Below are 22,438 nucleotides of genomic sequence, written 5' to 3' on the forward strand. Positions count from 1 at the left end.
AAATTTTTATTACATTACCTTTTATTTAAGCCCAAATGGGACTTCAATTAAAAAAAAAACTTTGGAAATCTCATTTTTAGTAGGCTATTGTATAGTCATGTAAAAAATGTACTCTTTTACTGTTACAACTTTTAATTAATATTTTGTTCTGACATTAATAGCTTTTAATTTAACATTATCTCAGATTACTTGCTATTTCACTTGTCTTTTTTATGCTTCTCCTTTAGTAACTAAGAGGTGCTTCCGAATAATTTGGATGAGTGTAATTCCACATTTGCACTCATTAATCAGGAGAGGGCATGCTCTAAAACACTCTTCAAGATCACAGTTTTTTTTTGTTTATTGTAAAATTTTAACAGTACAATTCAAGAAAAGATACATAATTTGAGTAGAGAGTACAAGTACTCAAGCTACCTGTTCCCCACAGTTTAAGGCCTACAGACTAGCTGGTAATGATGTGGCTCTTCCTGCTCACTCAAGCTCTCTTCTGCACAAGTTTTCAATAGATGTGATAAACGCAAAATAAATCCCTCAAAGCACATTTGAAATTTTTAAGATATCAATTGTCTTTCTGTAAACAGCTAGATAATTTAAATATTTTTCAAGATTGAGATATTGCTCAAGAATACTTTTTGTATTTTTAATTATATTTTTTACCTTTACCCCCCCCCCCCACCAAAAAAAATCTTCTGTCCTCCTCAAGTTGGTGCTCTGGCCTGTGTTCATGAGACACTTTTTTGGAAAAGGGCAATAATGAAAAATCATTTGATAAAATAGTGCTCAGAAATTAAGAAAAAATTAGGATTCCACGGGTAGTGAGCAACCTCCCCCCCCCCTCATTTGTACAGGCCTGTCTGTGTACCTTATTTTATGTTTTATCACTTTGGTTAAAAATAATTTAACATTCAAGCAAATTATTTTAACTCAATCAGGATTTCTAGCGTGATGAGTCCTCCCCCCTCAAGTGTACAGGCCTGTCTGTGTATACCTCTTTGTATGTTTTATCATTTTGGTTACAAACAATTTAAATAGCTTAGGGTAGCCTCAACCTGGTGAGGTGGGTGGAACCCACCCCAGGGACTCTCAGTATCTAGGCAAGTCCTAGCTCTAATTAGATCCTAGCCCTAGGATCAGTTGGGCCTGCAACCCTCCACCCAAAAATTTTGATACTGTCTTGGATGGCCTACCCCTCTTTTACCTTCCACTACCCCAGCATGTCCCTAGACTGATTTCAGACCATCAAATGAACCTTCTTGACCAAGGTGGAATACACCTTGCCACCTAGAATGTACTCACACTCAACTTTCCTGAAGCTAAATCAACGTTTGCCTTCAAGCTAAAATGCTTCAATGTAGCTGTGGTTGGGCTTATGGAAACCCGCCTTGTAGGAAGAGAGTCTGAGGATATTGGTAATGTATATCACCTGATCTTGTCTGGTGACCCAAAAAGCAAGACAAATGGTGTAGGCCTTGTGCTGAACACCAGAGCCAAGAGATGCCTTCTCTCCTATAAACATATTTCAGATAGAATAAAGATGGCTCAGCTCCAGCACAAGCAAGAAAAGTGGACAATTATTGTATGCTAAGCTCCCACCAATCCAAATCCTGTGGAAGTGAAGGATAAGTTCTACACAAAGCTCTCAGCAACTCTGTTTAGAGTCCCACCCCATAACATTGTCACTCTACTGGGAGACCTTAACACAACAGTAATTGACAGGGAGGTCATGTGCAGAAATGTTCTTGGCCCTGTGACTCCAGATCCACTGAATAACAACAGACAAAGACTCCCCCAGCTCTGCAATATGCATAATCTGGTCATATCAAACACGCTCTTTCAGAGACAAGATATACACAAATACACTTGGTATAGCAACAAAGGTCAAACAAAGAAGATGATTGATTATGTTATGATCTTGGGTTGCTGGCGCTAATCAATAACAAATTGCCAGACTTATAGGTTGGCCGAGCTTGGAAACACAGACCATAGGATGGTAGTCGCCATGCTGAGGCTATGCCTGAGAGCAAAACGACAAGAAAGACAGCCTCCCAAGTTCAATCTGAGTAGTCTGGCTACATCTGAGATGCAACAGAAGTATGCTCTTGATATGTCTATCCAGTTTAGCTGCCTCCAAGTTCTGGACAACCCTGAAGTAGCATGGAAGTCTTTCAAATATAACATACTTGATTCTGCTGGCAATACCATTGGCCACAGCAGACACAAGAATAAACCCTGGATATCCCAGGAGACTCTGACAATGATCAAGCTGTGTTAGAAGGTTTTCTTAGCAAAGAATATGCCAGAGTACAGACAACTCAATAGCCTGCACAACAGCCTACTGCACAGAGATAATAAGACCTTTGTTGACAAAAAAGCAAGTGATCTTGAAGATGCTGCAAGAAAAGGAGACACCTACTCATTGTACAAACATCTCCGCGAGCTGACAGAATGGAAGACTTCCACCGTGAGCTGTGTTTTTTCTGCTGACAGCAGCATGCTGGATGATGATGCAGGCCAACTATCCACCTGGAGCAGTCACTTCTCAATGCTTCTGAACGCCAAGGCAGTTGCTCATCCCGACCCAGATCTGATTCAAGCAGCCATGACCACACCCATAGATGTGGTTGAAGACTTCACTTACCTGGGATATATTCTGTCAAGGGATGGCTTGACCACAAAAGAGCTTAAATCTTGAATAGCCAAAACATCAGCACTTGTTGGGAGACTGAGCAGCGTCTGGCAAAAGACAAACATAAGCTGTTTTACCAAAATGTGCATTTACAATGTGTCAGTCAGCACTGTGCTGCTGTATGGAGAAGAGACATGGCCAGCTGCAAAATCTATCCTCAGTGCTGTCAATGTTGCAACGACAAAACATCTCAAAAGAATCAAGGAGCTTCACTGGACTGACTTTGTTAGCAACCAGACCCTCCTGTCATGTACAGCACAAACTCCTTTCTCAATGCAGCTTGCCCAGCATACTGTTTGGTGGTATGGCCACCTCCTTTGCACGTTGTGCAATACCCCAGCATGGGCTACATTTGACTTTGACCCCACCCAGCACAGATGGAAGCAACACAGAGGACATCCCCCCACTAGTTGGAAAGACAAACCTGATGATTTCCTTGCCCAAGCCCACATCCCAGTGGAAGAAGCTGCAAGTCTGACAAGCAATAGGTCAACCTGGAGGCACCTGGTCTCATTGTTCTCTATGCCAAACCCCTAGCAGGAGCCTTAAGTCAAGTCATATTTCACAATTGCAATTTGCCAAGAAGAGCATCAATCTGCTATGCTATCAAAGGTTTATAATTAGAATTAGAAATAGTACATTATATTTTACTGGGAGCAAATTTTGCCAAACAAAAACCTAAAAAAAAAAATTGTGGTCATTCATATTATGTTGTGTGGACTGGAATAAAAATATTCCATCCTTTCTCAAAACCAAAAACAGACCAAAAATAATATTTGCAACAGTCAGCATATTTATTGATGAGCTTAATAACTGTACAGAGTATTTTTTGCTTGGGCTTACACCTCAAGTATTTGTTATGCAGTGTTGCATGATTTTTTTATTTTACTAGGAGCAAATCCTTCTGAACAACATAATAACTGCACAGAGGGAATTATTTGCTTGGGCTAACACTTAAGATACTTCATATGAAGCATTGCATGTTTTTTATTTTACTGGGAGCAAATCTTAACAGACAACAAACATAAAAAACTGCCAATTTATACTCATTTGTGTGGACTGTAGCAAAAATATTCCACCCCTTCCCAAAACAAAGAAGTGCCCTTAACTTCCACCTCAGAGAAAATGATTAAAACATTTTCAACTACCCCCCCCCCTGGCCATAATAGCTGTACATAGGGAATTACTTGTTTGGGTTAACACTTCAAATACTTGTTATGTGGCATTGCATGATTCTTTTTTTTCAAAGCTGACAGTACTAGACATCAGTAAATTATTACATTCTAACTTATTTATATACTTATGTTAAGTGATTGAATCTATTAATATCAACTGATGATAGAATGTATATCTAGCCTTTTTCTACTTAGATCATATGATGCCTTTTGAATTATCATAGTTGCAGCTGGAATTGTCTCTGATAAATGCTAAAATTTTGACTTTGAGCCTTCAGAAATTAGTTTTTTTTAAGCATAGTTTTCTATAATCATATCTACTATTTATTGACTTCAAAAAGGCATTTGACTCAGTTGACCAAGAATGCTTGTGGGGAGTCCTTAAGTATTATGGGGTGCCACAAAAACTAGTGAGCATGATAATATCCCTATACGAAGAGACTGAGTGTTGTGTTAAGACTGAGAATTGCACAACCAGATTTTTCAAAATAATGGCTGGTGTGTGTCAGGGATGTATGCTTTCCCTATTTTTTTTTTTGTAATTATAATGGATTGCATATTAAGACAAAACTCTGGATATGGCGTAAATGTAAGCAGCAAGCAACTATGTGATTAGGATTTCGCGGATGACGTAGTCTTGCTAGAAGAGTCTAAACAAAGGTTGCAGCAGCTACTTGACGCAATTACAGAAAATGTCGGGTTAAGCATAAACGTTGACAAATCAAAGAGCATGTCCATCGCAAGCTAACCGCTTTTTCTGCAGCACAAGAATACAAGTATAGAACAGGCAAAGGACTTCAAATACCTGGGTAGCTGGATTGATTGTGATGATGAAATAATGAAAGAGATTAAATGCAGAATTGGTCAGTCAACTGGAGCTTTCAATAGACTTAAGCCCACTTGGAGAAGCAGCAAATATTCCTTGCAACTGAAGCTATGTCTCTTCAGAAACAATGTGCTCTTCATACCCCTCTATGCTAGTGAGTGCTAAAAAATGAATCAGCAGCTCGAAAAGAGAATTCTTGCATTTAAAAATATATACCTGAGGAGAATTTTAAACATAAGTTGTCAACAGAGAGTCAATAACTTCGAAATCCGGAATAGAATGGGACAGCCTCTCATTACTGCTGTTCTGAGAAAGAAGAGGTGGTCATATTTAGGCCATGTACTCTGCATGAAAGAAGACTGCCTTCCTTGGACAGTGTACAACTAGAAACCAGGCGGCAGAAGAAGACAAGGTTGTCAAAAGAACACTTTGAAGCAAACTTTTGATCAATATCTGAGGACAGGTGAGACCTTGTTAATGCCTGAATGGGAAGATGTCACCACTGCAGCATTGCTTTGGGATGAGTGGAGAGGCTTCATCAATGCCCTATGTGCCACCAATGCTCAGGAGGAACTAAGTTCTAAGTTAAGCAAGTTTCTATATTTAGAGAAAAAGAATATGGGCAAAGAATCAGCTAAAATCACTTGACAGTGAAACCTTAAGAGAGTGTAGCTTCCCTTTGAAGCTAAAGTTGTCTTTAGTAGTCATCAACTTGTTTACAGATAAAAACATTATCAAATTTTCTAATAAGCTTAAATTTGCAGCTTGGAGCCAGCTAAGGATTTCTCCTTTTAGAGCTCCAGAGTTGATGATTTGAATTGTTTTCAAAATTCTTTGCAAACCAGGTGTAGTTGGATGATCACTAGCTTCCCAGTGTATAAAAATGTAAACAGATTGAACAGTAACTGTTTTTCCAGAAAGTTTATTCCTAATCTGTTGATGATTCTAAAGGAAAAAATTGAGTATAGACTCTGGATAGGATAGACTTCTTAACAGGTGTCAATAGACTTCTTAACAGGACTGATGACTTTAGGAGTATGAGTGGAAAGGGTATGATTAATCAGCCCCATAGTTGAACTAAAACCAGCAGCAGACTTTTTAGTATGAGTGTTGAATTTTAGTTCATTGTCAATAGTGACTCCCAGATCTTGCTAAATATTTAGAGAAGACAGTTGGTTGCCCAAGAAAAAAAAAACAACAAGAATTCATTTTACTAGTGTGAATGACACTGCACTTGGTAGCACTGAATTTAAGAAGCCAAGCCTCAGCCCATTGACCAAGCAGTCCAAGATTGATTTGTAGACAGGCATGATCTACACAGGACAAGACTGGTCCAAGACACTTCTGATCATCAGTATAGAGCATTAGTTTACTGTTAATAGCAGAAGGAACATGATTGATGAAGATGTTAAATAGTGTAGGACCTAATTGGTTTTGTTTGTTTATTTTCAAGGTTAAACATAGGAGAACTGACAAAAATGTAGTACTATCCTGTGTACTGAATAAAACCAAAGAGCTTCAACAGATCAAAAAGAGCTTAAGACTGAATTTCTGCCAAAAACAATTATTGTATTCAGAAAGAGCATAACAAAAAGGCATTGAGCAGTATGTTTCCTTTTTTTGTAGGTCATTTATGTTACTTATTCTATATTTATCCTTAAATGATGGGTAAATTTGGAGTTTAGAACAAAATTTGGCTAGGATGAAAGTGAACTTGTTTCTTGATACCTTTTGTTATGCTCTGTCACAGGGTAGTTCAATAATTGTTTCTTTTGTGACCTTAATGGGGTCCCAAAAGGTAAAACAGTCCATACACAATTTAAAAAAACAAGTTTCTAAAAAAAAAAGTTAAGTGAGAAAAATTTGCCATTTGTAATTGAATTAGGAATAGTAGACTAATTATTATTTTCCTTAGTCATAATAACAAAAGGTTATCAAAAAAAGAGGAGAAAATCATAGGGTTCATTTAATGGAGCCAGAACCCCTTAAAAATGATGTCACAAAACTGAAGTAATTTTTAGGTGTTTTAAGCTCTTCAAAATTTCTGCAAGTTTGTTTTTAAAATTACGTTTTACTGTTATGGCAATTTTTCCTTACTAGCCAGTTTTATGGAGAGATGGAGATGGTTACTATATACTGTCTTGAGCCCCTTTACCTTTGTAAGGGCTCAAAATGTTATTTTGGCAAAATTCTAGACAAGCTACGTTTTTCTATCATAGAAAGGTTAGGTTCGGAAAATGAAACTTTCAGGGATGGATCTACAGACTAAAGCATGTTCTGGGAAGTTATTTTGTAGAACCTAAGCTATCTCAGTTCTCTCTCTAGAGGGCACTGACCTTCAAAATCTTTGTGTTATAAAAGTGAAACCTTGGAAAACAGAACTTCTGCTTAGGGATGGATCTACAGACTAAAGCATGTTCTGGGAAGTCATTTTGTAGAACCTAAGCTATCTCAGTTCTCTCTCTAGAGGGCACTGACCTTCAAAATCTTTGTGTTATAAAAGTGAAACCTTGGAAAATAGAACTTCTGCTTAGGGATGGATCTACAAACTAAAGCATGTTCTGGGAAGTTATTTTGTAGAACCTAAGCTATCTCAGTTCTCTCTCTAGAGGGCACTGACCTTTAAAATCTTTGTGTTATAAAAGTGAAACCTTGGAAAATAGAGCTTCTGCTTAAATGAAGTGCAAGAAAGGTGTTTCCAGCTTTACAACTTTGCTCAACCCCAATTTATGAGGTTTCAAAAATCTGCAAATACATTTCCTAAATTTAGAAAAAACAATTAATATTGCTAAAAATCCTGGTTTAGCCACATTTTACTATCTTGAAAAGGGGTTGGGGTATGCTAATGAAACTTTCAGGGATAAGTCTACAGATAAAACTTGTCTTTGGAAAGTTTTTTGAAGTACCTACCTCCACTCCTTCTCTCTCTAGAAGGTAGTGAAACCTTGAAAAATAGATCTTCTGCTTAAATGTAGTAAAAGAAAACTGTTTTCAGCTTCCCAACTTGGTAAATATTTACCAAATCATATTATTGAGTTACAACTAAAGAGAATATACCACTCTATGCCTTTTTATGTGCTCTTTATGAATATAATAGTCATTTTTGTCACAAATAAATTTTAACCCCCACCCTCTATATATATCAATGCATTGTATATATTTGCACATTAGGGGGGGGGGGGGAAGTGTAAACTTACCTCTCAGTTACCTCCGACCGAAAATTTTCCCCCCCCCCCTCAGGGAGCAAAATCTACCCTGAATTTGTGTATAGGCCTATAGGGGAGGGGGCTAAAATTTATTTCTGACAAAAATGATTATTATATTCATAAAAAGCATAAAAAGGGGCATAGAGTGGTATATTCACTTTAGCCATAACTCAATAATATGATTTGGTAAATATTTACCCATAACTTTACTGAATCACAATTTAATAGGTTTCAAAGATCTACAAATTATTTTCCAAAATTTAGAAATAAAAGCTATTGATATGGCTTAAAAATTGGTAACAACATTTTACCTTAATTGTCAGTTATCAGTTTCTTTTTCTCTGGCTTTAGTTCTGAAAATGCAACTTCAGTTATTTGAGCAGAATTTTAAGCCATATCAATGTTACAAGCTATGTCATGGGAAGATGATTTGAAATACCCATTACCCATTGAAATTTTGACAAAACAATATTTTACCTTAATTTTCTGTTATCAGTTTCTTTTTCTCTGGCTTTAGTTCTAAAAATCATTTGAGCAGAATTTTAAGCAATATCAATGTTTTATTTCCATAATTTAGGAAATGTATTTGCATATATTTAAAACCTTATAAGTTGGGATTGAGCAAACTTTTGAAGCTGAAATAATTTTGTTGTACTTCATTTAAACGGAAGATCTATTTTGCAAGGTTCCATTGCTATAACTCACAGATTTTTAAAGGTCATTCAAAGTTTTTGAAATCCTCCTTACCATTCATCCCATTCCCCCTTCATACTCTAAAATCTGGTTGACAATTTGAAATTTGAAAAGCCTTATTTTTCACTGGGGTATTTTTTTTTTGGGGGGGGGGGTGGGAGATTTTCTTTGGGGAGGTATTTTCTGGCAGGTATTTGCCAAGAACCACAAAATTGATGGAATGAGTTTTATTAAAATCTTTGAATTTTAGGGGCTTTTACAAAACTGAGACGAATTTTTTAGACAGGCAAATTATCTACCACATTTTAGAGTGTGATTCTGGTGCAACACGTTGCAACAAAATGGTCAGCTTAGATTAATGTAAGCAGGGGCACCAAGAGCAGGTTGCTGACCACAGCCCTGCTGTCAAATCCCCTTGCAGCTAACCTTTCCACCCTTGAAAGAAAATTTTTATACAAGTTCCAGCATTTTTTACATATTTTAAATCAAAGATGTAAAAAGAAAGCAAAATTTTTCAACATTATAAGATTAAGCTATTTGAATGTTTTATGTCTTTGTCTAATAAATACCTGTTTTTCTGGTTTATTTGTCTAACAAATACCCATTTGTCTGCTTTCCTAGTATTGTCTATAGCACATTTATAATGCACAAGTACCAAATAATCTATATCCATTTTGATTATTTTTTTTTTGGAAACCCCTTAACATTTTGAGTTGGGTAACCACATAAAACATATCACACAACCACAACATACATAACCACATCAAACATATTCAAATAGCTTAATCCTATAATGTTGAAAAATTTTGCTTTTCTTTTTTACATCCATGATTTAAAATATGTAAAAAATGCTGGAACTTATATAAAAATTTTCTTTCAAGTGCAAAGGTTAGCTGCAAGGGGATTTGATAGCAGGGGGAGGGCGGTGGTCAGCAACCTGCTTACAGTGCCCCTGCTTATACTAATCTAAGCTGACCATTCCATTGCAACATGTTGCACCAGAATCATACTCTAAAATCTGGTTGATAATTTGCCTGTCTAAAAAATTTGTCTGAGTTTCATAAAAGGGGGAAACAACCCCTAAAAGTCAAAGATTTTAACAAAACTCATACCATCAAATTTGTGGTTCTTGGCAAATACCTGCTGGAAAAAAAACCCCTGGAAAATACCTCCCCACAGAAAATACCCTCACAGAAAATTCTGCTCAAATGATTTTTAGAACTAAAGCCAGAGAAAAAGAAACTGATAACTGAAAATTAAGGTAAAATGTTGTTTTGTCAAAATTTCAATGGGTATTTCAAAAACATCTTCCCATGACATAACTTGTAACATTGATATGGCTTAGAATTCTGTTCAAATAGCTGAAGTTGCATTTTCAGAACTAAAGCCAGAGAAAAAGAAACTGATAACTGACAATTAAGGTAAAATGTTGTTTTGTCAAAATTTCAATGGGTATTACAAAAGCATCTCCCCATGACAGAAATTGTCCTCTAAAGTTGATTCTGATGTCTATAGCGCTCTATGTCTTAGTGCTTTAGAAATACTTAAAAAAGCTTCTAAAGTAGAATTTTTGAAAATTTTGAGTTTTGGTGGAAAGGGGATTTTAAAAACATCTTCCAATGACATAATTTGTAACATTGATATGGCTTAAAATTCTGCTCAAATAACTGAAATTGCATTTTCAGAACTAAAACCAGAGAAAAAGAAACTGATAACTGACAATTAAGATAAAATGTTGTTTTGTCAAAGCCATAGAAAAAGAAACTGATAACTGACAATTAAGGTAAAATGTTGTTTTATCAAAATTTCAATGGGTAATGGGCATTACAAAAACATCTTCCCATGACATAACTTGTCCTCTAAAGTTGATTCTGATGTTTGTAGTGCTCTATGTCTTAGCACTTAAGAAATATTTAAAAAAGCTTCTAAAGTGGAATTTTGGAATATTTTGAGTTTGGGGGAAGGGGGAATTATTGTAGAATTAATTTGGCCCCTAAAATTGATTCTGATGTTTGTAGCATGCTATCTATTAGCACTTTAGAAATGTTTAAAAAAGCTTCTAAAGTAAACTTTTGAGTTTAGGGCTAAGGGGGATTTCAAAAACATCTTCATATGACATAACTTGTCTTCTAAAGTTGATTCTGATGTTTGTAGTGCTCTATGTCTAAGAACTTTAGAAATATTTAAAAAAGCTTCTAAAGTAAAATTTTGAGTTTGGGGGGAAGGGGGATTTCAAAAACATCTTCCCATAACATAATTTGTCCTCTGAAGTTGATTCTGATATTTGTAGCACTCTATCTATTAGTGCTTTAGAAATATTCAAAAAGCTTCTAAAGTAGAATTTTAGACATTTTTGAGTTTTGGGGAGGGCATATTTCAAAAACATCTTCCCATGACATAACTTGTCTTCTAAAGTCAATTCTGATATTTGTAGCCCTCTATCAATAAGTGCTTTAGAAATATTTAAAAAGCTCCTAAAGAAGGGTTTTAGAGAATTTTGAGTTTGGGGGGAAGGGGGGTTTTAAAAACTTCTTCCTTTCATGAGTGCATGGACCTATAAAAATAAAAAGATCTTCTCATAACATAATTTATCCTCTAAAAACAATTTGGATTTTTTTTACTGGTCTATCTCTTGTCAAATCCTTTCCCTAATGAATAAAGTATAATGGCTTATCAACACAGAGTTGCCTTCTACGCCATGGCACCTGCATGCTACTGTTAAAGGGGTTATGATAAGCAAAGCTGTGACATCACAAACAGGTTTGATAAGCAATGTCAGCTATATAGTAAATAAATTAAATGGATCGTTAAATGAAAATAGGATTTTGAAATATAATTTAATGAACAATATTAACAGCAGAATTTATATGAGATCTTTACTGATTTTATACCTGATGGTAACACAAAATGAAATGTGAGCTAAAACACTTAGTAATGCGCAGTAAATTTACCATTATATAGAGGGCGGGAGGAGGGTAGGTAGCTACTTTGGAGTACCTGCCCTGGACAAACCTTAGAATGTAGATCCATCCCTGAAAGTTTCATTTTCCTACCCCAACCCCTTTCTAAGAGAGCCAAAAGTAACTAAAGTAGAATTTTACCAAAGGTTCTCTCACTACAAAATGTGTTAACTATGATTATTCTGCATATTATAGAGCAAGAATTGTTTTCTTAACATGTTTCAGTCAATATCTACCAAATCATATTATTGAGTTAGGAATAAGTGAAAACACCATTTGATGCCTTTTTTATGCTGATTACGAATATAATAAGCATTTCTATCGGAAATGAATTTCAGCCCCCCCCCCCCTATATAGGCTATACTTAACTGGTCAATATCTACCAAATCATACCATTGAGTTAGGATTAACACCATTTGCATACATGTGCATACACCATTTGATGCCTTTTTTAATGCTGATTACATATATAATAAGCATTTCTATCGGAAATGAATTTCAGCCCCCCCCCCTATATATGCCAATTCAGGGTTAGGTTAGGTATAGCCTATATAGGGGGGAGGGGCTGAAATTCATTTCCAATAGAAATTATTATTTTAGTAATACTCATAATAAAAAAGTAATCAAATGGTTTATTCACTTTATTCATAAATAAATAATATGATTTGGTAGATACTGACCACCTAACCCAACCTAACCTAGCCCTTAATTGGCAGATATAGGGGGGGGGGGGCTTAAAAAAATTTCCGATAGAAATGCTTATTATATTCCTAATCAGAATTAAAAAAGGCATTGAATGGTGTATTCACTTTAGTCCTAAATCAATTATATGATTTTGTAGATATTGACCCAAGTTTCTTTATGTCCAGCTGGGCTCCTAGGGTTATAATACTGGTTGGCTAATTTAAATTTTTGTATAGCCTATAGCATAGGCTATATGTAGGCCATACTTTCAAATGAGCCATCTGGTGGTAGGCCTATCCTTTTTTAACACTGTACCTGTAGATCAAGATTCTTGAGTGTGTGCTGACTAAGAAATAAGTATCAATTGCAAAGTGTGAAAGTGAGCTAGCATAATACCTGTTGATAGGAATGTTATATCTCAATTGAAAAGATTAGCCTAGGCTACTGTCTTCTTCTTCTATTTAACAGCAGGAGAGCTTTTCAGTAACACTATTTAGCCCTTTTCCTTTTGCTTCACTCTGTGGGCTACAGAGCTACTGGCTTGATTGCCTCATTGTCATCTCCATTTGCGGTTATTCGGCAAAATATTTAAACAACAGGTTCGTGGGTGTACAAAAAACACAATGGATATGCTTCAGATGCATCTTGTTCAATCAAATTTAGAATTAATGATCTTGTTGCAGAGATTATCGATAACAAACTCGATCTTCACTAATTTATCAAGGTCTAAAAGAGGGAGAGACAATGTAAATTCACAGCTCATTGAGCTGCAAAAGCTAAGGAGGGAGCTTTCTTCTAAAAGAATTAGGGTTATGCCTCAAACTCACAAGTGGGATAATGTTCGTCAAGGATATACCTATGCTGAGTTCTACAATTATTTTAGAATAAACTGGGACAGCTTTTATTTGATTGTGAATTAAGTAGAAAATGCTATGCAAACAAATGACGCAAAATTCAGGCCAGCAATTAGAGTGGACAAGGAAGTTGCTGTTTCCATCTTTATTTTAGCAACAAACAGTGAGTATAAAACAGTAGGCTCACTATTTGGCTTGGGACGGAGTACTTTTGTGAAGTGCTTTCATGATTTTATAGATGTTGCACTGAGAGTTATTGTGCCAGAATTAATCAAATGGCCTACCAGCTTGGAACAATTAATGGTAAAAGAAAAAGGATTTTATGAACTTTGGGGATTTCCTATCACTATTGGGGCTATAGACGGTTGCCATGTCCCTTTCCACCCTCACAAAAGATATCACACTGAATATTATAATTGTAAGGGCTGGTATAGTGTGAATATGCTTGTGATATCAGATGCCAAGTACCAATGTTTGTATGCTAAAGCAGGCATACCAGGTAGATGTAGTGATGCTGGTGCATTTATGTCCACCATTATTTACCAAAAAGCTATGAATGGCACTCTCTTTCCAAGCTATTCAAGGTATTTGAATGGTGTCAAGATTCCATTTCATCTTCTTGGGGATGGGGCTTTTAGACTAGAGGCTTGGATGATGAAGCCTTTTAGAAAGCAATCAACTGAGCCAGAAGAATTCTTTATAATAAAAGGTAAGCTTTTTGCATTTTCTCTAGGCTCCAAAGCTTTCATCCAAAGATTATAGTCTACTTCTTGAGCTTTCATTAGCAGACCAATTCATGTCTGCTTTATTCAAAGTATTTTTGGTTGTTAGAAACTTCATAGTTTAAATTAGAAAAAAAAATATCATTCATTTGCTAGTATAATTAAAAACTCTAGGTCTTGGAATAAAATTGCTATATTTGACTGTTTATTTAATTAGCAATAACTACTACAACAAAAAATAAAGCTGCTAAACTTGTTGTTAAGCATAACCAGCAAATGGCTTCCTTTTTCTTGTCACTGTGAACAGAGTAGGGCAAAAATGTAGAGGGTTTAAGGTCCATGTTTTCTCTAAAGCAAGTAATTTGGCTTGTTTTTTTTTTAAGTAAATTTCTCAGAATAGTATGTTCAGAATCAATCAAATATTTATCAGCTTAGTATAGCTACACAGCTTAAACACTTAAATATTTTATTAAACCTAAATGAATAACAGTTAGAATTCCAAGCTCAGAAGATAATTGGTTCTATAAAAATTAAAAGAAAAATCAATAATGATAACAATAATGATTATTGTTTTAAAAGCCCTAGGACAATGACAATACAAAATGAAAAATTTAATTATAATGAAATCCTGTTATGGATATGGCTTCAAAAATGAAAGATCTAAGGTTAATGTTTCCTTTGCAAGTTTTGGTATGCTCTCTTTCTGCTCTCCTTTAGTTTGTCAATAAAAACAAAAAATTTTAATATTTTTTCATAATTGAGTTTTTTTCTATCCATCTACTGAATTAAATCTTGAAAATTTTGTGTAAACTGTTTTACAAATGAAAAATCAAATGTAAATTGGTTGAACATTGTTGATTAAAGACAAATTATTAATTTTATGCATGGTATTTAAGGTTTATATTCCCTGCATATGTTTTGGTATGCTATCTTTCTGCCCTCACAGTTTTAACATGTGAATAAAACCAATCACTTTGCTACTATTTCATAGCTGCAATTCTATTCTATCCATAATCTGAATTAAATTTTTAATGTTTTTAATGTTATAAAGAAAATTAAAATTGGTTGAAAGTTATTGAAAACAAAACAATTTTTGTATTTTCTTGAGCAGTTTATATCCTTCTCTAAAAGAAAGTAAAATCATGATTCTTGCCAGTCAATGAATTGATCTGACATAAAGGACCCCAGTGATATGTACAGACCTGACCTTAGGACCAGTGGGCTGTGTCACTTTCTCTTGTATGCTATGAAACTTGACAATACAAACTGAAAAATTTAATTATAATGAAATCCTGTTATGGATATGGCTTCAAAAATGAAAGATCTAAGGTTAACGTTTTCTGTGCAAGTTTTGGTATGCTATCTTTCTGCTTTCCTTTAGTTTGTCAGTAAAAACAAAAATTTTTAATATTTTTTCATAATTGATTTTGTTCTATCCAAATACTGAATTAAATCTTGAAAATTTTGTGTAAACTGTTTTACAAATGAAAAATCAAATGTAAATTGGTTGAACATTGTTGATTAAAGACAAATTATTAATTTTATGCATGGTATTTAAGGTTTATATTCCCTGCATATGTTTTGGTATGCTATCTTTCTGCCCTCACAGTTTTAACATGTGAATAAAACCAATCACTTGGCTACTATTTCATGGCTGCAATTCTATTCTATCCATAATCTTAATAAAATTTTGGTTTACCCTGTTTTTAATGTTAAAAAAAAAATGCAATTTGGTTGAAAGATATTGAAAACAAGACAGTTTTTGTATTTTCTTGAGCAGTTTATATCCTTCTCTAAAAGAAAGTAAAATCATGATTCTTGCCAGTCAATGAATTGATCTGAGATAAAGGACCCCAGTGATATGTACAGACCTTACCTTAGGACCATTGGAATGTGTCACTTTCTCTTGTAGGCTATGAAACTTGACAATACAAACTGAAAAATTTAATTATAATGAAATCCTGTTATGGATATGGCTTCAAAAATGAAAGATCTAAGGTTAACGTTTCCTGTGCAAGTTTTGGTATGCTATCTTTCTGCTCTCCTTTAGTTTGTCAATAAAAACAAAAAATTTTAATATTTTTTCATAATTGATTTTGTTCTATCCATATACTGAATTAAATCTTGAAAATTTTGTGTAAACTGTTTTACAAATGAAAAATCAAATGTAAATTGGTTGAACATTGTTGATTAAAGACAAATTATTAATTTTATGCATGGTATTTAAGGTTTATATTCCCTGCATATGTTTTGGTATGCTAAATTGGTTTGGTATGCTAATTTTGGTTTACCCTGTTTTTAATGTTAAAAAGAAAATGCACATTGGTTGAAAGTTATTGAATGAATTGAATTGAGATAAAGCACCCCAGTGATATGTACAGACCTTACCTTAGGACCATTGGGCTGTGTCACTTTCTCTTGTAGGCTACTCCCTCTTGTAAACTCCCTCTTGTAGGTCTTATGCTCTGATGCTTGTGTCCAACCACCCAGCTCTCTTGTGTGTAATATGTTTAAGAAAGTTAATTTTATTTCAGTGCCTAGATTTGTCATGCCCTAAGATATTTTAGATGATTTTGCAAAAGATGGTATCTCCCTTTAATACCGGTCATTATAAAGAATCATGTACTGCAAAAATAGAGTAAAACATTTTATCCAAAGCTCTAAATTGTAAGAACAGGTCTTTTTAATTTTGTTCATTTTCTTTTTGTTTTAACTTCATTCTAACTTGGTGTCTCTTATCGAATCTTTTTCCTCACTATATCTCAGTTGTTTTTTTTTTTTTTTTTTAATGTTAAAATTATTTTATAAAATAACAAAAATTCAAGGTTTAAAATTAATAACCCATTAATAAAGTTTAGACTTTTTATTTTTCTTTTTTAGAAAAATATTTATAATTAAGGGCTATTTTTCGTTTCTTTTCAGAAATAGATTCTTTTTTTTAGGTTTTCCAGAGCAAGAAGGGTCATTGAAAATCTATTCGGCCATGTCAAAACCAGATTTCCAAGGCTTGCTTATAGCTTAAACTTTAAGTTTGGGACAGAAAATAAAGTGTGTGTAGTAGCGTTAGCACTTAATAATTTTTGCTCAATGAGGAACTTTGAAGTGTTGCAGGAGTGGAAAAATTATTTGTCTGGCCTTGAAAGGCATTTACAGAATTGCAGGGTAAACCGTGTCCAGGTCATTGGAGCACAGCCAAGAATATTCCTGCATGAAAGTCACCAGGGGGTCTCTACAAGTGGATCTGATGTCCGACAAGCCTTAGAGAGTCATTTTTGGGCTCAGAGAAGGCAATAAATTTGTGAGTTCAGTTGTTAAGAGTCTGTCACTAATTTTGTCAAATTATGTTATTTTGGTAATTAAAAAGTTGTTTTACCTATGGGGATAAAGTATTTATTGCCTTGGAACTGTCAAATTAACAGTTTTCTACCACCTGAAATTTAACATCATTTTATGTGTAGAAAAGTGTCTCCTAAGATGCCAATTAAAATGAAACTGTCTTGGCTTTAAGTAATACAAAAATAAATATATAAATTTCAAATTGCCTTTAAGCAAGAGATCCTAATTCCAGGAGAACATGCAAAATTTTCCATCACAAAATATATTTTATTCACCTTAATTTTTATAACATCTAAAACTATTCAGTTATATGCTTACCAATTAAAAAAACAAGCAGCAGTTATTTGTACTCTTTTTTAATAATCATAATTTTTGGTTTTACTGTGTTAACACTATTTGCCCTCTTTGCATCTGTGGGAGCAGAGGAAATGATATGAATATCATCCATCAAATTGCAAGAATTAGTTTGAAGAACCTTCACATTGCTCATTTTGGGGTGATGGCAGCTATGCATACTATTCACACTTCTTTTGGATTGTCTTTCTTTTGAAATTTCCTCTAGAATTTCATTATTTTTTTTAACAGCATCCAATAGTAATTTTTGAGTTTCAAAGAATGAAGAAAAGAGTTGTTTCCTCTCTTCCTTCTCTGCAATCTCACTTTCCCTCAGCTCCTGGATTAGGTTTTGCTGTTCTGTCAATAAGGAACCTCTTCTTTGCTTTCTGCTGTGTTTTTGAAAGTCAGCTAAAAAAGAAAGAAAAAAAATATGTATTGATTACTCCTTTATGGAACTAAATTTTTGTTTTTTTGCATAATATTGTATACAGGGTAATAATACTGGCCACTGATTTTAAAGTTTAGTGCCTTTTGTAAATGCATGATTGACAATGACACTTTCCCTAAGCTTCTGAATTACTTTTCGCTGCTCTGTCAATAAGGAACCTGTTCTTTACTTTCTGCTATGTTTTTGAAAGTCACAAAAAAAGAAAGGAAAAAAAAATGTAGTGATTACTCCTTTATGGAACTATTTTTTTTTGCATAATATTTTATACGTGGTAATGATACAGGCCACTGATTTTATAGTTTTGTGCCTTTTCTATATATTATACAGGATGATTGTGCAGGCCACTGATTTTAAAGTTTAGTGTCTTTTGTAAATACAGGATAGAAAGATTCTACAGAAAAAGGAAACTGTTGGTATTTCTTGTATTTCCAGTGCAAGTCTCGTAGTTTCAGCATTTTCAACCCCTCTCCCCTTTTTAACGTCTTACTCTTTGTAGTTTCGAGTGAAAAGATGCTTAATAATAGGATTTGATCATAATTTAAAAAAAATACATTACATATTTGCTTTTATTCAATTTCAACATTAAGGAACACCCCCCCCCCCTACAGACATGTTTGAAAAGTACAAACTATTATAAGCAGAATTAACCAGCATTATTCTATTATTTCCTGTGTTAATAAATAAAAAACAGGGTTTTTATTGCTATTTGACTGTTGATATGGCAAGTAGCTGACTACTGGGTATCTTATGAAAAAAAATAATGTATTTGTTATCCTTGCTATTTCTTTGGATTTTTTTTATAAGTGTTTTATATTTTATTTAAACAGCATTATTCTAATGTTTCTTGTGTTAATAAATAAAAAACAGATTTTTTATTACTATTTGACTGTTGATATGGCAAGTAAATGACTACTGGGTATCTTATGAAGCAAATAATGTATGTTTTATCTTTGTCATTTATTTGGCTTTTTCTTTAAGTGCAATATATTCTATTTGACCAGCATTATTCTTCAGTTTCTTGTGTTAATAAATAAATAACAGAGTTTTTATCACTATTTGACCTATTGATTTGGCAAGTAGCTGACTACTGGGTATCTTATGACGCAAATAAAAGAGGAAAATACTCTCCAATTCTCTATCTAATAATATTTCCAAAAATGAAGATGGGAGAATGTAAATATTGGAGCAATGAACCAATTGCTTTTGCAACAAAGTCATTTTTACTTTACTAATATTAGTAAGACTTCATGAATATACTTACTGGTATCATCTTTGCTAAGCTGTCTTTTCCTTGAAATGCTTGGCCCTGGATTTGCATTTTGAGTTCCTTAAACAGAAAATACACATATATAAATATATATGAGGGGTTAGCTAAACATTGGATCTATATAAAAAAACATATAAATCGTAATTACATAATTTGATCTTTGTCCAATTTTGAATTCTATCTTATTTTTTTTTATATAAAGAACAAGTTAAAAAGTTTCAAAATGTCAACTTTGCTACTAGATTTTCACTAGCAAATATTGTATTTGGTATCAATCTTTTGATGGAGGAATAGAAATAGTTTTGATTAAAAATAAGTTATGAATACATTTACTCCCTCCCCTCCAGGGAAATATTTCACAATTTACCATAAAATTTGTGATGTTTTGGATATAATCAAGAAAAGCATCATTTTTACAGACTTCTCCCAACAAGAATGGAGGTTTTGACTTCACTGCAGTCATGGCAACAGAAGAGGGTGGCTTAAAGGTCCAATATTTTGCATATCTTACCGAAACCTTTTCATAGTACTGCAAACCTGTCTTGAAATGTGTCTAACATTGTGTCTGTTATGGTAAAAACAAAATACCTCAGCCATTAATCATTTCCATTCTTAGTTGTTGCTTTGTGTCAACTTTTTAAGTTGTTTGAAAAAGGAAATAAAACATTGTATTTATAATTCTAAAAATAACAATGTTAGGCCATACATAGTCATGCCAGGAGTTGGAATCCCATTGCCTCAATAAGAAAAACCCCCCTTTCCTTCCAGAAGCTATTGTTCTATTCAACCACAATTCAAGCTAATTTTCCAAAGTCATTTCTTAGAAAAGATTTATGAATTTGAAAGATCCCATGGGAGTTCTTTTTTATTGATCCCAGCAAAACTAATTACTGGGAAAAAATTAAGAAAAACACTCCAAAAATATATACTGTACAAGTTAATTACTAACCTTGATTATGGTTTTCCAACATTTCATCTACATCTGCTTCAATTGATGTTTCATGTGTCTCAGCAATTTCTTCATTGAAAGCTGGGCGTACTCCTAGAAATTTGAAAAATATAAAGCACAAACAACAAGGTATTAGCTGTCACTGTTGTATTTACAGAGCCATATTAGGAACAAGATTTTCATTTGTTTATATTTGACTCAGAATATTTTTATATCTAAGGTTTTTTATATGGTATTCAAGAAAATTTAAATTGGTCAGCAATTTTTTCTGCCCTGTCATTTAGTTAATTTAATGCCAAGAGTTTCCATTTACAACAAAATTTAATGAGGGCCAATACAAAGTTTCTCCTAGAAAGTAGAGGCAGGGGTGCCTAGTCTTAGAGATAAATTTGAAAATAGAACATATTCAAAAGAAATCATACAAAAATCAGATAATCCATAACTATAAAGATTCATAATAAATACTTTAAATACTAGATAGTGTGTCCAACAACTTTTTAGGTTGCAAGATTCTACATTATTTTAGCCAGTTTCTAGGGACCTCACAGTGAACCGCAATTTAAAATTTAGGTCTTTGGATATTATAACTAAAAGGCTAAGCATAATTCAAATAAAACACTTTAACTAATAACAAATATAGCAAAAGCCTACCCACAATAGTTTACAACCTGAAACATAGCCTAATTGTTTTTGACATTTCTGTTTTTCTTAAACCTGTTTTTTCTTCATTTTCCATGTTTTGGCAGCTAATAGAATCAGTAAGATACAGCCAAAGCACATATGCAGTTTTGTAGATATAAGTATGAGATTTGGGACTGTCATAGACCCTAGTAAAGTGTCCTTTTACCCTAGTAAAAGTCAACAGAACCTGTAAAGTTTTATAAAGAGCCTAGGTTTATCCCTGGCCCCATTAAGGTGGAGGGGGCAAGGATGCCTATTATATTTACAAATAGTGTTGAAAGGGGATGAGATGGTAGGCTACTTTTTTTGGTCAATATATACCAAATCATATTATTGAGTTAGGACTAAAGTGAATACACCATTCGATGCATTTTTTTTGATTATTACAAATATAAAACGCATTTCTATTGGAAATGAGTTTCAGCCCCCCCCTATATAGGCCAATTCAGGGTTAGGTTAGGCCAGGTTGGGTTTGGTATACCCTATATAGGGGGGGGGGCTTAAATTCATTTATTATATAAATGCTTAATATATTCGTAATAAGCATAAAAAAAGGAATCGAATGGTGTATTCACTTTATTCCAAACTCAATAATATTATTTGGTATATATTGACCCTTTTTTCAGTATTACAGCACTTGGTTTAGAAGAGACTGAGCGAACACTTTTCAAAGCAACAATGCCTATAAATGCAAGTTTCACTAAAATCTTAAAAAGGTATCATTAGCCATAACAAGTTTAAGAAAGAATCTTACCTAAGATTTCATGCACCTGACTGTAAAATATCCATGCTGGCTTTTCATCTCCACCTTTCCCTGTATCAGAAGATCTTGGTCGCACTCTATTGTACTGATCTGTTAAGTATCTAATTCTTATTTTTATATCTGTAGGGGATCTCTTCTCATAGCCTTTATCAACCATCAGATTTGCAATTTCCTCCCATATAAGAATTTTATTTGCCATTGAACAAAGTTGGTCATAAAAATCCTTCCATATTTCTATTAATACAATCACCTCTTCTGATGTCCATTTTCTAGAACCCTTTATAGCTTCTGTATCTTTAGCTGTTTTACCCATTTTCATAAATCATCAACAATTTCATTTAAAAATTCTTTTCTGAGAATATTTACAAGAGTCTTTTATTTGTCCGGCAGTTATTTTGTATCCGCCAAGTCTGATCTCCATTATCCCTGATTCTGCCATCTTGCAGAAAAAGCAACGTCGAAGGTTGCAGAATCTGCAAACTGCCAATACGGAGACGGAAAAGAAGTCTCCATTGAAATAAAATTTGCAGATTTGCAGTGCAGATTTGCAGAATCTGCCAAATGGAGACGCGCTTTTATTTATTAGATAGCCTATATTCAGATATCTTTCAGCAGATCTTTCGACCCTAGGAGTTCAAATATAGGATGATAGATGTCAATTTCTATGCTCTGTGTGCAGGTATAGTTGGCTAGGCTCTTGGCTGATAGTGGGATTTTGTGGTGTTTGAAATATTTTAACAGTTTACAAAGCAAGGTATGTTTTGCAGACGTCAGCATATTACATTCAAATAGGCAATAGTCAATTGTTTCATTATTCATATTACAATGCCTGCAAAGAGGGGACAGGAGAAT

At 33.9% G+C, this 22,438-nt stretch overlaps 4 protein-coding genes and 1 long non-coding RNA gene across 11 annotated transcripts in view; 3 read left to right on the top strand and 2 right to left on the bottom strand.

Annotated features, from left to right (window-relative positions):
- LOC148948425 (uncharacterized) overlaps positions 1 to 12,775 on the bottom strand; it is a 223,088-nt gene extending 210,313 nt beyond the window's left edge. For 3 of the 4 annotated variants that reach the window (XM_089094350.1, XM_089094349.1, XM_089094346.1), the window contains exon 1: positions 12,627 to 12,775. The gene's annotated coding sequence lies outside the window, so the exon portion shown is untranslated. Of the gene's footprint in view, positions 1 to 7,597; positions 7,691 to 8,091; positions 8,139 to 12,626 lie in introns of those variants that run through there. The other variant, XM_089094348.1, reaches the window with a different exon arrangement.
- The window catches only part of LOC148948427 (uncharacterized), a 51,660-nt gene that overhangs the window by 8,440 nt on the left and 20,782 nt on the right, over positions 1 to 22,438 (top strand). The window contains exon 1 of one of the 3 annotated variants that reach the window (XR_016142221.1): positions 9,956 to 10,007. The exons of 1 other annotated variant lie outside the window; for it this stretch is intronic. This is a non-coding gene — a long non-coding RNA (uncharacterized LOC148948427). Of the gene's footprint in view, positions 1 to 9,955; positions 10,008 to 10,347; positions 10,370 to 22,438 lie in introns of those variants that run through there. One more of the 3 variants, XR_016142220.1, reaches the window with a different exon arrangement.
- On the top strand, positions 2,768 to 3,223 carry LOC148948428 (uncharacterized). The gene has a single exon (XM_089094922.1). It carries the CDS (start codon positions 2,768 to 2,770, stop codon positions 3,221 to 3,223), a length of 456 nt encoding a protein of 151 aa, XP_088951048.1.
- LOC148948429 (uncharacterized) lies at positions 13,499 to 16,871 on the top strand. Its single transcript, XM_089093927.1, has 2 exons — positions 13,499 to 13,793; positions 16,749 to 16,871. Exons 1-2 carry the CDS (start codon positions 13,526 to 13,528, stop codon positions 16,826 to 16,828), a joined length of 348 nt encoding a protein of 115 aa, XP_088950053.1. The 5' UTR covers positions 13,499 to 13,525; the 3' UTR covers positions 16,829 to 16,871.
- Positions 17,919 to 22,150, bottom strand: LOC148948430 (myb/SANT-like DNA-binding domain-containing protein 1). Of its 2 annotated transcripts, XM_089093926.1 has the most exons (4): positions 21,578 to 22,150; positions 20,143 to 20,235; positions 19,186 to 19,253; positions 17,919 to 18,118 (listed from the first exon to the last, which is right to left on the bottom strand). In XM_089093926.1, exons 1-4 carry the CDS (start codon positions 21,903 to 21,905, stop codon positions 18,092 to 18,094), a joined length of 516 nt encoding a protein of 171 aa, XP_088950052.1. In that variant the 5' UTR covers positions 21,906 to 22,150; the 3' UTR covers positions 17,919 to 18,091. The 2 variants fall into 2 exon arrangements, with proteins under 2 accessions (XP_088950052.1, XP_088950051.1); XM_089093925.1 differs by lacking the exon at positions 17,919 to 18,118 and having other exon boundaries at positions 18,967 to 19,253.

Source organism: Artemia sp. Qi Xiang Cuo, chromosome 9 (genome assembly GCF_049724085.1).
Source record: "Artemia sp. Qi Xiang Cuo chromosome 9, ASM4972408v1, whole genome shotgun sequence".
Lineage (NCBI taxonomy): Eukaryota > Metazoa > Arthropoda > Branchiopoda > Anostraca > Artemiidae > Artemia > Artemia sp. Qi Xiang Cuo.